The 15,999-nt window shown below is 40.3% G+C and overlaps 1 protein-coding gene across 4 annotated transcripts in view; it reads left to right on the top strand.

Moving 5' to 3' along the window:
* kcnt2l.S (potassium channel, sodium activated subfamily T, member 2 like S homeolog) overlaps positions 1 to 14,281 on the top strand; it is a 59,882-nt gene extending 45,601 nt beyond the window's left edge. For 2 of the 4 annotated variants that reach the window (XM_041588872.1, XM_041588874.1), the window contains exons 17-29: positions 2,529 to 2,764; positions 2,977 to 3,193; positions 3,356 to 3,461; positions 3,605 to 3,777; positions 5,710 to 5,781; positions 5,927 to 6,061; positions 6,585 to 6,696; positions 6,896 to 6,997; positions 8,514 to 8,597; positions 8,835 to 8,963; positions 9,123 to 9,444; positions 11,517 to 11,601; positions 12,466 to 14,281. In XM_041588872.1, coding sequence (XP_041444806.1) covers positions 2,529 to 2,764; positions 2,977 to 3,193; positions 3,356 to 3,461; positions 3,605 to 3,777; positions 5,710 to 5,781; positions 5,927 to 6,061; positions 6,585 to 6,696; positions 6,896 to 6,997; positions 8,514 to 8,597; positions 8,835 to 8,963; positions 9,123 to 9,444; positions 11,517 to 11,601; positions 12,466 to 12,577 — 1,885 coding nt within the window. In that variant the 3' untranslated portion in view covers positions 12,578 to 14,281. Of the gene's footprint in view, positions 1 to 2,528; positions 2,765 to 2,976; positions 3,194 to 3,355; positions 3,462 to 3,604; positions 3,778 to 5,709; positions 5,782 to 5,926; positions 6,062 to 6,584; positions 6,697 to 6,879; positions 6,998 to 8,513; positions 8,598 to 8,834; positions 8,964 to 9,122; positions 9,445 to 11,516; positions 11,602 to 12,465 lie in introns of those variants that run through there. The other 2 variants (XM_041588873.1, XR_005966704.1) reach the window with 2 other exon arrangements.
* Positions 14,282 to 15,999: the final 1,718 nt, after the last annotated feature.

The raw sequence follows: 15,999 nt of genomic DNA, 5'->3' as shown, positions 1-15,999 counted from the left end.
CCCGTCCCTTGTTTAACCAGAACTACATCTTCAATTGTCTTTTCTCAATCATGCTTCAAATTCTACACAATCCTTGTCATTATGATGCCATTTCCTTGTGCAAGTATGGTGATTGTTGTAAGTTTATTCAATATGAATTTATTTAATGACTGCATGCAGCTAATAATGACGGTGCTTTATATACTGTATATATGGGAGGAGTTACCCAATACTCTAGAAGGATGTTAAGATTTGCTTCCATAGTTGCCATTATAACTCAATGCATGGTTGCTAGGGTAATTTGGACCTTAGCATCCAGATGGCTGAAATTACAAGCTGGAGAGATGCTGAATAAAAAGCTAAATAACTCACACTAAATAAACTACAAATAATAAAAAATAAAGACCAATTGCAAATTGTCTCAGAATATCCCTCTCTACATCATACTAAAAGTCAATTTTAAGGTGAGCAACCCCTTGAAGGGGGTTATTTATCAAAATCTGAATTTATCCCATAATTTTCTGAAATATACTCCGACCAAATCTGCACGGGTTATTTCCTGTTATTTATCGATACATTTTCTCGAAAAATTCCAGTTCAGGAAATAACTTGGAAAAAAAATGCGAAAATCATCCGAAAATTAGAATTGTACGAATTTTTTTAATTTCCCTCCCAAAACCACAAAATTTTTTGAAAAGATTTTTGCCAACCCAACCCAGATCAGGATATCTTCGGGACGTCTCCCATTGACTTATATACAACTTCGGCAGGGCTGAGATGCTGGATTTTTGGATTTTGACTTTTTCCATCCTCATGGTATAATAAATCCTGAATAATTCGAAGTTTTTTTTTCCACTAAAAATTCGTATTTTATAGTCCAAATTTTCAAGTTATTGGCATTTGGACTTTAATAAATAACCCCAACAGAGAATGTGTTAATCACTAACAAATATCTTAAAGATTCAAACCCCCTCCCCACTAGATTTCTTCTTGTAATGGTTCACTCACTCTCCCCCATTGAGCACAGGACAAAGTGTGCTATCAAAACCCTGGGGAATTAATCTTGAATTAATCTTCTTCCACTGAATTAATCTTCTTCCACTGGGGATTTTCAGGACAGCTACAAATGTTTTTATAATTTGCGATGAATATCTGTGTTTCGCCACCAGCGAATAAATTCTGCGGTGAAAATTAGCAGCAAAAAATTCACCGGAACAAAAACAATTGTCGCTCGTCAGAATAGTCACGCGTCAGAATTATTCGGACGCCCATTGACTTTAATGCATTTGGACAAAATAGTCGCACGTATAAAAATTGTCCTCAGGTCAAAATTGTCATGGATCAAAATTATTTTGACATCATTGACTTCAATGAAGTTTTCTCCGTTTCGCAAAAATGGCATAGATTCGCCCCTTCAGTAGAGGTCACAGGTTTATTAAACATTTCAAATATTAAGTCCCCTCCACCAAATGTGGCCCAGTTGACATCACATGTAATTTTTAAGAGCACCAAGGAGGAGCCCAGAGCCCTTTGCGCTGCTCTCCCTGGTTTCTCTCTTCTCAGTGTGCCCCATGATGTTCCATACCCAAGGTATTCGCACAAGCCTAACCATATGATCACAGCCTGCTAGCCTGGGCATAGACCCTACTCTCTGGTGCTTTCTCTGTCCTGCCACATTCAAAAATGCCATTAAAAAATAGGGGACTCCTAAACCAGATTATGGGGCACACTCCTTTTTAGCCCACTGCCAAACCATTGAACAAAATGGTTATCTGGCCCCTCTCCTCCCCACCTCACCTTATAAACTTTAATCTCCTCCCCTCCCATCCTGACCTTGAGCCAAGGGGAGGGGGTTGAAAACAAACAACTAGAGAGACCAGGGCCGCCATCAGGGGGCACAGGGGGTACAAGTGTCTCTGGCCTGGGCCAGAAGGGCGTCCTGGCAGTGCTGAACTTTTCGAAAGAGCCGGGCCCCCTACGACAGAGCCGAAGCTGTGCCGCCTCCTTCTGAAGTCCCGAACAGCTGAAATGCGGAAGTGCTGAAAGTTTTGATGTCCCGAATCTATGAAAAGACCCGAAGTCATGAAAATAGCCGAAGCCGAAGTCCCGAAGTGGCGAAAAGACCCGAAGTCACGAAAACAGCTAAAATCGAAGTCCGGAAGCTGCGAAAAGACCCGAAGTCACAAAAACAGCCGAAATTGAAATCCTGAAGCGGCGAAAAGACCCAAAGGGCCTAGAGGCCCCCAAAAATTTGTTGTACGCGGCTCTGTGATTTCTAACGGCGGCCCTAAGGGAGACCCCCACCCCTCAGCAACACCTAGCCCCAAAAACAATAGGTCTCATGGGCCTCCATTTAAAGAATTGCAGCATTCTTTTGTTTTCAAAATTAATAGATTCAGTTAAAGGTTAAGAAATATTTAGCAGACATGAGTATTGAGTATTCGACAAACCAAAACTTGCTTGTTGGGTTTCTAAACTAATCCCAATGATAGTCCCTACAAAGATGACCTTGAAAGTATTGTAATTTGTGACCCATTTGATATTTACAGGTATGGGGTCTGTTTGATTGGCGTCCGTCGGGATAACAAAACCAGCATCCTGCTTAATCCAGGGCCTTGTCATATAATGTCCTCAACAGACACCTGCTTCTACATAAATATCTCAAAAGAAGAGAACTCAGCATTCAGTTTGAAAGACAACGAAGATTCCAAGAAATCAGGGTACCTAAAGTCTACCTACCATGGCCTGACGGGGCTCCCTGTTCACAGTATTATAGCAAGCATGGGTAAGCACTACGCTATTCTACAACAAACATTACACCAACAAATTGCATTTGGGGAGAAATAGATAAGATGTAGAAATTAGAAAGATGTGCTTTGAAGCTAAGCTGAAATAACTACCAAAAAGTCGTAAGAATTTATGACTCATGAGCAACAATCAGTAGTGTTTGTGTCCTCACATATACAACGGCATAGACAATTTCTAACCTTTCTTTAGGAACGGTGGCCATGGATCTGCAGGGGTCCAGAAGCTCAGAAAGTGTAGATGGAAATATGCTGAGCCCACCTGCTGATGGAACCCACAAAAGGAAACACAGTATCGATGCAGTGCCAGATGTTGTGGATGGAGACAGCAGTACAAATTTCGACCTCCTGAGTGACCAATCAGAAGACGAGACCAGCCAATCTGACGAGGAACTGGATAACTCCATCAAGTAGGTGTTATGAAAGTAGACTTGGGGGATTTTTATATGGCAACACAGTACCACATATTTTATTTTAAATGTTTATATGGAAGAGGCACACACTCAAATACTGAATAAGAGAGAGAGAGTATAATCCACACTGAGTTCAAAGTTCTTCTTTTATCTCTTCAGCTTGGTAAAGGGATACCCATCAAACACACCTTATATTGGCAGCTCCCCTACTCTGTGTCACTTGCTCCAGCAGAAGAGCCCATATTGTTGCCTGCGCCTTGACAAGGTACCATATTGCCAGTTTATCTGTACCGGTCTTCTGATATGTAATCTATCAACTATAACTCAAATCTTGCTTGTATTCCTAGTTCACTATTGGTCTCTATTCCATACTAAGTATGTAAAATTTTTCTTTTTCCCCGTTCACAGAGCTGCCAACATTACCCATATGAAGATGCGAGGGCGTATGGCTTTAAAAATGCGCTGGTGATAGTGTCTGCAGAACATGCTGGAAATGGGCTGTATAACTTTATTGTTCCACTAAGAGCCTACTACCGAGGAAAGAAGGAGCTAAGCCCCATCATCCTGCTGCTGGAGAACTCGTGAGAAACAATATACAGGATAAATAAATGGAAACCATTATATGGCGCAATTATAGCAGTTACAGGGAGGGTTACTTAGACCAACTGGAGGAATAATAAGGAAGGGGGTTAAATAGGGCGGAGTTAAATGAAGCAATAAGAGGAGAGGTTCTATTATTCAGTAAGAGGAGTTATAAGACTTAAGGTGGCCATAGACGTAGAGATCTGCTTGTTTGGCAATGTCATCAAACATTTGGATCTGTCCCCGATATGCCCACATTGAGGTGGGTGATATCGGGCTGATTTGATTGTGGGCCCTAGGGCCTAAATATTGGATCATAATGCATCCAATACGGGTGGTCAGATCGAGGGACCACATAAATGCACAGATGCGGCCTCGATTCAACAGGATTTTTTAACCTGCCCAATCGAGATCTGCCCGACTTTCAATCAAATATCGACCGGGGAAGTCCGTCAGAGGTCCCACACATGGGCCAATAAGCTGCCGACTCGGTCTGTCGGCAGCTTTTATTGGCGCCAGTAAGGGGGCCTGAAGGTGGCCATAGACACAGAGATCCTCTTGTTTGGAGATGTCGCCAAACGAGGGGATCTCTCCCCGATATGCCCACATTGAGGTGGGCAATATCGGGCTGATCCAATTGTGGGCCCTAGGGCCCAACGAACAGATCATAATGCATCCGATACGGACGGGCGGATTGCGGGACCACATACACACACAGATGAGGCTGCAATCTGACGGGATTTTTTGACCTGCCCAATCGATCGGGGAAGCCTGTAGGATGGCCCCACACGTGGGCCAATAAGATGCAGACTCGGTCTGTCGGCAGCTTGTATCAGCCCATGTATAGGGCCCTTTAACGTGTATGTGTGTTATAATAATTGAGGAGGTTGCTATTTTTAAGCACTTTTGTAATTTATTTTCTTTTTATTCCAAGATATTAAAAGGGGTTCTTCATCTTTGAATGAACTTTTAGTATCATGTAAAGAGTGATATTGTGAGAAAAATTGCAATTGGTTTTCATTTTTTATTATTTGTAGTTTCAGCAATCTGGTTGACAGGGTCCAAATTACCTAGCAACCATGCTTTGATTTGTTTCCGAGACTGGAATTTAAATAGGAGAGGCCTGAATAGAAAGATGAGTAATAAAAAGTAGCAATAACAGTAAATGTGTAGCCTTACAGAATATTTATTTTTAGATGGGGTCAGTGACCCCCATTTCAACACTATAAATGGTTAGAAGAAGGCCAATGATTAAAAAACTATAAAAAATAAATAATAAAAACCAATTGAAAAGTTGCTTAGAAGTGACCATTCTATAACATACTAAAAGCTAACTGAAAGGCGAACCACCCCTTTAAGGGATACATGTACTGTTAATATGAATGAAATTTGTTACAACAGCGCCACCTGCTGGTCAGTTTCCCACCAAGTAGTAGGATTTTAAATTTTTTTACCTTTGGACTTTAATAAATAACTCTCTTAATATCTGGAATAAAAAGAAAATAAATAATGAATGTAAATGACAAAAGTGCTTAGAATAGCACCCTTATCAATTCTACATTCACTTATTTTAACGGTTTACTTATGCTTTAATATCCATTCAAGCTTTTGCAGCTCTTATTGCTCCATTAAACTCCACCCAATAACTGATCTATACAACTACTTCCCTTAAATTCCTCCAGTTGGTCTTTGTAACGCTGCCTGTAACTGGTACAACTTCGCTATATAATAGTTCCCATTTATGTATAATGGTTTATATTTATTTATAATGGTTTAAATTACATAACAATTACTATTTAGGTAAACTTTTCTTTTTAAGATGGTTTGAATGACCAGTCACTTTATGTGTGTCACTGTTTATCTGACCAAACAAGTATTATCAAATTATCTTCATTGCATATTGTGAATACTTATATAAATTTCTCCCCCAGGCCAGATGTTCAGTTCCTAGAAGCCATATGCTGGTTCCCTCTGGTCTATTACATGGTTGGATCCATTGATAAGTAAGTAACTATGAGCAACACTCCGGGTGACACCTGCCTATATCAGCCAGAGGAGAGGTTCCAGAAACTTAGAAATTGTACGTGTACATGAATTATCTGAAGAAGTCTGTAAATGTCTATGATGGTTCTTCCATTCTCTCCCCAGTCTAGATGATATGCTCCGCTGTGGGGTCAGTTATGCGGCACACATGGTGGTTGTCGGAGAGGAAAGCTCTATGATTGCAGAAGAGGACTACATGGCTGACGCACGCACTATTGTCAATGTTCAGACTTTATTCAGGTATAGAGTTTAGTGGCCTGTTTGAAGCTCAATACCCCTGTGTATTTGAGGTTGCTTCTTATAAAGAAGTAGAAAAACACTTTTCTTGGTCATTTGGCTGTAACCCAGTCACTTGGCACAACTGCTATTACTGTTTTAGAGGCTGTCATTACTCTGTTTGTCCAACTTTGAAGTAGATATATCCAGCCTGTATCCAAAAAAAGCACAATACTCAAATTATTAGGGCAACTTGATTTAGCCAATTATTTGCAAGTCAGTAGCCATGTTTTTTGTACATTTTCATTCCGTCCTGAAGTTTGCAAAATAGCCACTGGTCTTGACACTCCATTTATCCTGTAACATAGAGAGGTGGGTAGGCAAATGATGGACCTCCAAGGAGGAACTTGAACTGAGAAACTCAAACAAACGCTGCTCTACATCAACTGCCAGACTATCATGGAGCATGTGGCTATTGGTTGTTAGAGGTTGACAACTGACCATGTTGCTCCATAATCCTGTTAGTTTTCCTCTCTTATTTTCTTAGGCTATTCCCAGGTTTGAACATCATCACAGAACTAACGCATCCAGCAAACATGAGGTTCATGCAGTTCAAAGCCAAGGATAAATACTCTGTTGTACTGTCGAAGCTGGAGAAGGTACCCATATCTTCTGCTGTAACCTCTTCAGTAATCACCATCATCTTCTCTCTCTTTAGTATTCTTTTAATATCTGCGTCTCCCTTCTCTTTCTCCTCCCTCTGACTCTTCCCGCTCCATCTTTCCTGTTCTCACCCACCCCTTCTGTCTTTCTTTCTTTTTCTTCCTGTCCCTTCTTCACAGCTCTCTCCTCCCACAGAGGGAACGGGAACGGGGCTCCAACCTGGTCTTCATGTTCAGACTGCCCTTTGCCGCTGGGAAGGTTTTCAGTGTCAGCATGTTAGACACCCTCCTATACCAGGTACAAAAGTGTGTGATATGTTCGTGATGTGTGATACCCCACCTCCTGTTTTTATTCCAAGATATTAAGGGATACATGCACTGTTAATATGAATGAATTTTGTTACAACAGCACCACCTGCTGGTCAGTTTCCCACCAGTCTGACCACCAAGTAGTCAAGGAAGTTGTCAGGAGAAAGAAAGAGGCTGCTCTGATGTTTTCCTGCTTAGGAAGACAAGTAGAAACCTTTCTCACATCTTTCCTAAGCAGAAGAACATCAGAGCAGCCTCTTTCTTTCTCCTGACAACTTCCTTGACTACTTGGTGGTCAGACTGGTGGGAAACTGACCAGCAGGTGTCGCTGTTGTAACAAAATTCATTCATATTAACAGCACATGTATCCCTTAATATCTTGGAATAAAAACAAAATATATAATGAATGTAAATTATAAAAGTGCTTAGAATAGCCCCCTCATCAATTTTACATTCACTTATTTTAAAGGTTTACTCATCCTTTAAAAGACTAGAAACATAAGAAAAAATTAAAAAAATAGTTTTTTTGTAACAAAAAAAACCCACCAAGACAGTTTTAACTTTTAAATCGCAAAGCTTTTATTAAGAAATTACTTACCGATCCATTGTGCGTCGCTCGATTTCTCCTCCTTGGCTATCTCCTATAGAAGGCAGAAAGGAGAAACCGAGTGCCGCACAATGGATAGTCGCCCTGTCGCCGTTTCTGAAGAGGAGCGCATGCAGAGAATCGGTAAGTAATTTCTTAATAAAAGCTTTGCGATTTAAAAGTTAAAACTGTCTTGGTGGTTTTTTTTTGTTACAAAGAAACAAAATGTTTAAAAAAATTTTTTTATGTTACTGGTCCATTAAGCAGCTTTGAAATTGGGCACCAAAGCACCAAGTCTCTACTCCATTTTTGTGCAACTATGCATATACAGTATATACTTTACCCACATAAATATGCTTGATCCAGTCATTGTGCCTGTCTCTATTAGGTCCTTTGGTCCCAGAACTGAAGAGCAACTTTTTGCAAACAGGACTATAAATTTAGCTCCATGTGCTCTTCTTTTAACTGACTTGTCATCTACTAATTGGTTGCTAAGGGTTACTAGACTTGCAGCACACTTTGTACCTTATATATTATACTCTCACTATTTCCTCTGAAAACCCAACCCTTTTACTCCATCTGGCCTTGATGGTCAGTCTTAACCAGCTGTCCCCCTCACTTCTCACTTATGGGAGAATGTAATATTGGTCACTAACGCAATGTATATAAATGTTCTCAAAGTGAACAATTTCCAACCAAATAACCCTCTTTTCAGCACCCTACCATCCAGAGTCCCAGTGAGCCCTTGTGGCAGGCTGAAAAATAACTGCAAATAATTTAGTGAATACTATTGCATGAATCTGATCTGTTCTGGAATAGGTTCTACACCCATCATCAATCTATATAAACACACAATTGCTTTGCCTAGAGCCTCTTATAATTTATTTTGTTGCTTCTGCTTCTTCCTGGTATTTTGCAGTCATTTGTTAAGGATTACATGATCTCCATCACACGACTTTTGCTTGGCCTGGATTCAATGCCTGGTTCTGGATTCCTCTGTGCTGTAAGTCTTTCCTCCGTGGTCTTCTTTCTCCTGATGTTGGCCTAGATCACTCTATGAATTCTCACTCTCTGAAACTTCTAATTTCAAGCCTGCAATTATAATGGGATGATGATGTAGCAAAAGTCTAGTGCAGTATAGGAAGCAAGGGGATCTTTGCTCCTAAACCGGAGAGCAGTTTGGGGGTTGTTGGTTACTAGACCTGTTGCACAGTTTATGACTTAAATTACCTGTTTTTAGCTGCGAGTGACAGAAGAAGACTTGTGGATCCGAAGTTATGGGCGGTTATATCAGAAGCTCTGTTCCACTACTGGGGATATTCCCATTGGTATATACCGTACTGAGACACACTTACTGCCTGCCTCTGAGGTACCATTGATGACCTCCATTCCCCATTTTACCTTCTTGGCCAGATCACTATTGGTCAATCTTTCTTTTTGCCCATGTTGCCCATATTTTCTTAGTATTCACATCTGATTATTCTTCTCTCCTCCTTTACATTCACCTCTTACAACCCCCCTTCTGAAGTCTCAGGTATCAATCAGTGTTGAGGATTATGAAGATACAAGAGAGACTCGTTGGGGAGACCCTAACCAGGGACGACCGCTTCACCGGAACTCAACCTCCAGTGACCAATCAGAGCACCCTCTGCTGCGCAGAAAGAGCATGCAGTGGGCCAGGAGGCTCAGCCGCAAGGGAGTAAGGCAGCCTGGGAAATCGGCTTCAGAAAGAATCAGCCAGCAGCGAATGAGTCTGTACCGACGATCTGAGCGGCAGGAACTTAATTCACTCGTCAAGGCCAGGATGAAGCATTTGGGGCTCTCTGCTGCTGACTACAGTATGAAACAGAGTACACCCAATACTAATGTGTCATATATGTAGATTTTTACATCATCAGCATAACAGATTTATATTTTCATAGTTTTTAAATGTTTCTTAAATGATAAGTAAACCTTTAAGTGGCCATGACTACATTTTTTTAAAGAATTAAAATCTTTTTTAAGATTTCTTTAAAGAATAAGTAAACCTTTAAAATAAGTTAATGTAAAATTGATGGGGGTGCTATTCTAAGCACTTTTGTAATTTACATTCATACGTGTGCTGTTAATATGAATTTTGTTACAACAGCCCCACCTGCTGGTCAGTTTCCCACCAGTCTGACCACCAAGTAGTCAAGGAAGTTGTCAGGAGAAAGAAAGAGGCTGCTCTGATGTTCTTTTGCTTAGGAAAGATTTGAGAAAGGTTTATACTTTTTTTTCTAAGTAGAAGAACATCAGAGCAGCCTCTTTTTTTCTTTCTTTAAAAAAAATGAGTATCTCTTAGTATCACTCGTGTATTATAAGGGATAATGTACCCCCTACTGTAAATGATAAGGATATTAGAAGTCACTGAGGGGTTGTTCTGTGACCATATAAAGGCACAAGGCTGCAGGCTGAGTTAAACAGGGAACTCTGAGTATCACTCATGTATTATAAGGGATAATGTACCCCCTACTGTAAATGATAAGGATATTAGAAGTCACTGAGGGGTTGTTCTGTGACCATATAAAGGCACAAGGCTGCAGGCTGAGTTATACAGGGAACTCTGAGTATCACTCATGTATTATAAGGGATAATGTACCCCCTACTGTAAATGATAAGGATATTAGAAGTCACTGAGGGGTTGTTCTGTGACCATATAAAGGCACAAGGCTGTAGGCTGAGTTATACAGGGAACTCTGAGTATCACTCATGTATTATAAGGGATAATGTACCCCCTACTGTAAATGATAAGGATATTAGAAGTCACTGAGGGGTTGTTCTGTGACCATATAAAGGCACAAGGCTGCAGGCTGAGTTATACAGGGAACTCTGAGTATCACTCATGTATTATAAGGGATAATGTACCCCCTACTGTAAATGATAAGGATATTAGAAGTCACTGAGGGGTTGTTCTGTGACCATATAAAGACACAAGGCTGCAGGCTGAGTTATACAGGGAACTCTGAGTATCACTCATGTATTATAAGGGATAATGTACCCCCTACTGTAAATGATAAGGATATTAGAAGTCACTGAGGGGTTGTTCTGTGACCATATAAAGGCACAAGGCTGCAGGCTGAGTTATACAGGGAACTCTGAGTATCACTCATGTATTATAAGGGATAATGTACCCCCTACTGTAAATGATAAGGATATTAGAAGTCACTGAGGGGTTGTTCTGTGACCATATAAAGGCACAAGGCTGCAGGCTGAGTTATACAGGGAACTCTGAGTATCACTCATGTATTATAAGGGATAATGTACCCCCTACTGTAAATGATAAGGATATTAGAAGTCACTGAGGGGTTGTTCTGTGACCATATAAAGACACAAGGCTGCAGGCTGAGTTATACAGGGAACTCTGAGTATCACTCATGTATTATAAGGGATAATGTACCCCCTACTGTAAATGATAAGGATATTAGAAGTCACTGAGGGGTTGTTCTGTGACCATATAAAGGCACAAGGCTGCAGGCTGAGTTATACAGGGAACTCTGAGTATCACTCATGTATTATAAGGGATAATGTACCCCCTACTGTAAATGATAAGGATATTAGAAGTCACTGAGGGGTTGTTCTGTGACCATATAAAGGCACAAGGCTGCAGGCTGAGTTATACAGGGAACTCTGAGTATCACTCATGTATTATAAGGGATAATGTACCCCCTACTGTAAATGATAAGGATATTAGAATTCACTGAGGGGTTGTTCTGTGACCATATAAAGACACAAGGCTGCAGGCTGAGTTATACAGGGAACTCTGAGTATCACTCATGTATTATAAGGGATAATGTACCCCCTACTGTAAATAATAAGGAACAAGGCAATGAGATTTATATTGAGCATGGGTATTAATATTATTATTCTAAAATCTAAATCTAAATCTAATTTTTTTTTACAGTGGACATTATGGACACTGACAACACATTGTCCTATATCCTAATAAACCCTTCTCCGGATACCAAACTGGAACTGAATGATGTTATGTAAGTTTTTCTCTCTGTTTTTCATGACAACTCATTGTTGTCTGGGTGCTCTTCACAATGCAATAACATATGTATCTTGTTTATACCCCTCCAAGATCCCAATAGCCCCTGTTTATGCATCAATATCACCAGACACTGAATTGCTTCAATGTTATCTATCAAGCCTAGAACACACCTAGAGGCTCACAGAGCAATGATTTCCATTCAAAAGAAAACTAGCAGGATGGAATGTATTTATATATAATATATGCCTGAGCAATGTTGGACTAGGGTGTTTGGGGCCCACCACCCCATCCACAGTGGCACCCCATACCAGTTTTCTGTTTTTGTTTTTCACAAATCTGAATATGCAAACCAGGGATTAAAGGAGAAGGAAAGCTACCGTAGCAGTTTATTGCCAAAAGATTAGCCACAATAGTGCAAGAGATAACACTGTATTTATTCTGCAGAATGCTTTATCATGTCTAAATAAAAAGCTCTAGAAGCTCTCTGTTTGTTTAGGATAGCAGCTGCCATATTAGCGACATCACTTCCTATCTTAGTCTCTCCCTGCTCACTCATAGCTCTGAGCTAATATTACAACAGGGAGGGAGGGAGGGAGGGGGAGAGAGGAGCAAACTGAGCATGCTCAAGCCCTAGCCCTGGAGGTTTAAGCTGAAAACAGGAAGTCTGATACAGAAGCCCATGAGTACACAATAGAAGGAGAGAAATGTGGTGTTTCTTTTGACAGAGGACTCAGAGCAGCATTACTTTGAGGGTTTACTGGTGTATTTATATAGACCTTTCTGATAAAGCTTACTTAGTTTTAGCCTTTCCTTCTCCTTTAAATTCAATTATAAAGTGTATATATTGTTTACTTTGCAGTTACCTCATCCGACCAGACCCTCTTACTCTAGTGTCTCTGAAGTCTCGCAAAGCTAGTGTTACCCGCTCGGAAGGCACGGTATATGAAATGAAAGACAGCACCCATCTGTAATGTCAAATCTTGCGGGATAACGTTGTGAGATTCTGGAAGTGAAGGACAAGAAAAGGTCATGACGTGGGGACATTGTCTCTCTTGGGTCTGACAGTGAAAATGTATAGTGGCTTCATTGCCACGTCCTGGTAACATGCGAGGAACCTGTTGATCTCCACTCTACTCATTGACCCTGTAAATAACTCTTGTCCTGTGGCTTCTCAGACATGCAGGCACTTTCTGCTCTTTGTATCCTCTGGTTTATACGACTAGATGAATGTATTAAAAGAAGGGAGATGATTTGCCAGCTACAATGCCCTCTCAGTTCATGAGTTGAGGGCTTCTGGGTTATTTCAAAGAAGTTATTGGTTGCAGGGCCAGGAGAAACTGGTTTGTAGCCATGCTAGCCCCTTCTGGAAAATAAGTCACAAGCAGCAAAAAGTAATGGAGTAAGTAGGTGAATATTGAATATTGAATGAGTCCCTAGACTTTAGAAAATCAAATGATTCTCATGGCGCCTGTTTGTTGTTCCAATCAGAAAGTAAGATTTATCCTACAGGGTTTCAATATCCCAACGTTATACATCCAGAGGCACTTCAAAGACTTATGGGGGAATGTGATATGTTTTGTTAGTGCCAAAAATTTTCGCAAACACCGTTAGCGATCATGTTTGCACCATTTTTGACTCCTCATTTTTCCCCCCTTAGCTGCTAGTGTGGTCTTACCTTAAAGGATAAATAAACCTTTAAAATAAGTGAATGAGGTGGATTTGCTAGGGTTTCTACATAGTAACATTCACCAGCAAATCAGGGAACCAACCCTTCATCCTCACACCTAAAGCAGTAAAGGAATCTTGAGGTTTAGGGATCCTTATTTTTTATACAGATTGGATGGGAAACATCTAAAGTTGCCAAATTCGGACGGTCCATTCAGTGTTAGAGATGCTGGTCTTTAGTCTTAGATGCTCAAAACATGTATCAATGCACATTTGAAAGCTCATTGTTTAACAAAGACATTCTCAGCAGGTGCACACATTTAAAAAAAAAAGAGAAGGTTTCTTAATTATTGACTAGACATTAAACCATCATACCAATATCAAAGTAGCCCCATAAGGTGGCCCTAACTCTTTACCTCTGATCATAATTTTCATAGACTTTCACCCTTCTACTTGGCTGCATTGTCTGGGGTAAAGTGTCTCCTGACCAAAGCATTGGACGCACAAGTGATTATTCCTATTGTACCTTAGACATCTCTATGACCAATATCCTTTTTCAAACACATAAGTCCACCATTAAAGGAACGGGTTTTGGAGCGCATATTTTTGATAGGGTGGCAACCACCAAACTCCAATGTAGTTGTAGAAATATGAAACCCATTCTCCAAATAAATGTTGGTCTTTGAGATAAACAGGTATAATAATGGTACAGTATTGTTTATATGACCGTCCCATGGGTTGATTGTGTCCATTGTATAAGTGTAAATCTGTTTGTATCCGTACATGATTAGAATACTGTGTTTTAATTCTAGTTTTGTGTTTCGAGTCCTGATGCGCAACTCTTGACCTATTAAGTTGTCTGTTGTGTCCAGTCTTGCGGATAGCAAGTTACATTCCATTTGTCTTGTAGGGGTTTGGCCACTCTGTATCCAGCTCTGTGCACAGAAGGTGCAGCTGATGACTCTTTGGGAGTAACATATTTTGCCATTAATCACTGTGAAGTAAAGATTTTACCCCAAAATCTGTTACCTTTCACTTGAATTATTTTTTGTTGTTGTCCTTTTTCTTGTTTCCATCTTTTACTAGAGCTTTACAACCAGAATTATGAAAAACTCTAGTAGTGTTCACAATTAGATTGATAAATGATAGATAAAAATCCCAAAGGAAATTATTATGCCAGAGTCTGCTCATTTAACAATCACACAGAACACAAATATTATACATAGTTACATTATGATACATAACACGTCATAAATAACCAAAACAAAAACTATCTGCTTAAAAGAGAAGAATTAAAAACATTTCTTATAACAATATCAGTAGATATCATGTAGCTAGAATCAATCGATTACTAAAGGAACTACAACATGACTCCAAAATTTCACGTAAAGGATGAGAATCATTTCCCAAAATGCTGATTCATTTACACAACATCTTCTTCTGTAAGGGCAGAGACGCACGCTCTTCTTCGGGGGGTGATTAATCTTCCCGAACTGCCTCCCGCCGGCTAGAATGTAAATCGCCAGCGGGATGGCAATTGGAGTGCTTTGCTTTCCGCAGTCGAGCCTGAAGTTGCCTCACAGCGAAAAGTCGAGTGACTTCGAAAAACGAAGCGCTCTGAGTGCCATCCTGCCATCGATTTACATTCTAGCAGGCGGGAGGCAGTTTGGGGAGATTAGTCGCCCTGAAGAAGAGGCGGTTTATCGCTGGGCGACTAAATCTCCCGAACCTGAGCATGTATCTCTGCCTCAAAACCATATCTAAGGTCTCTAATATCATACTGAAAACAGAACCTGCCTCCTATTCAATTTATTAAGTCTATTTATGACAGCTGCCTTCCGTCAACCTCCCCAGCACAACACACCAAAAAACCCAACACTAGCTACCACTGAATGATAAAACACTAGCATCATTTCCTTGAATGATCTTAATATTCTAAGGAAGAAAAGCCTACACGTGCCCTTCCTAAATAGTCCAACCTATTATCAATAAAAATACCCAGGTATTTATATTCCTCTACCACATCTACAACAACCCCATTTATACAGACTGGTTGAAGAGCAGTTCTCAACTTTCTAAAATCCATTACTAACTCCTTAGTTTTGGCCATATTTAAATGTAGACATTATACCACCCCACAAAACTACCAATCACACTCAGCATCTTGTCCCCCTCTGATACTGGCCACAATTACAGAGTCGTCTTAAAACTTTTGTAGGTGACATAATTGCGAAGAACACCTAAAATCAGAAGTAAATAGTGTAAACAAAAAAGGAGGAATACTCATGTACTCACCGAGGTTACTATCCTTTTACTGGAGCTGAAGACTGCCTATGGTTGTTGTAGACCAACTACACATAGGACTGAACAACTCTCTGGATAATTGTTATCAATAGGGTTGACTGCACCACCTCAGGCTATCACTCACAGCTTCTATAAAGTCTACTCCAATGTTAACTCTGGACAAAACCTCCCCCTCTTCATGAATGGAACAGAAAATAAGTAACTACCGTCCCACTCAGCACTTATACTATGTGGATACACAACCTAACTCTCCTGTACTAATGGGACTTTTAACAAAGGATGCAAAAAAGGGTATTGTACTCTATGACAGTTGTTCATAAACTTTGAGGCATTCCACCCTTGGGGGGCTGGGAGTAATGGCAGGCCTACTCAAGTTTTGTTTGGGCGAGGTTTGTGGAGAATGCTTATTTGCTCTGAAAGCTAC

The sequence above is a fragment of the Xenopus laevis genome, chromosome 3S, assembly GCF_017654675.1.
Source record: "Xenopus laevis strain J_2021 chromosome 3S, Xenopus_laevis_v10.1, whole genome shotgun sequence".
In the NCBI taxonomy this organism is placed as follows: domain Eukaryota; kingdom Metazoa; phylum Chordata; class Amphibia; order Anura; family Pipidae; genus Xenopus; species Xenopus laevis.
The sequence above is the reverse complement of the archived record's forward strand: the minus strand, read 5'-3'. Positions and strand labels throughout refer to the sequence as shown.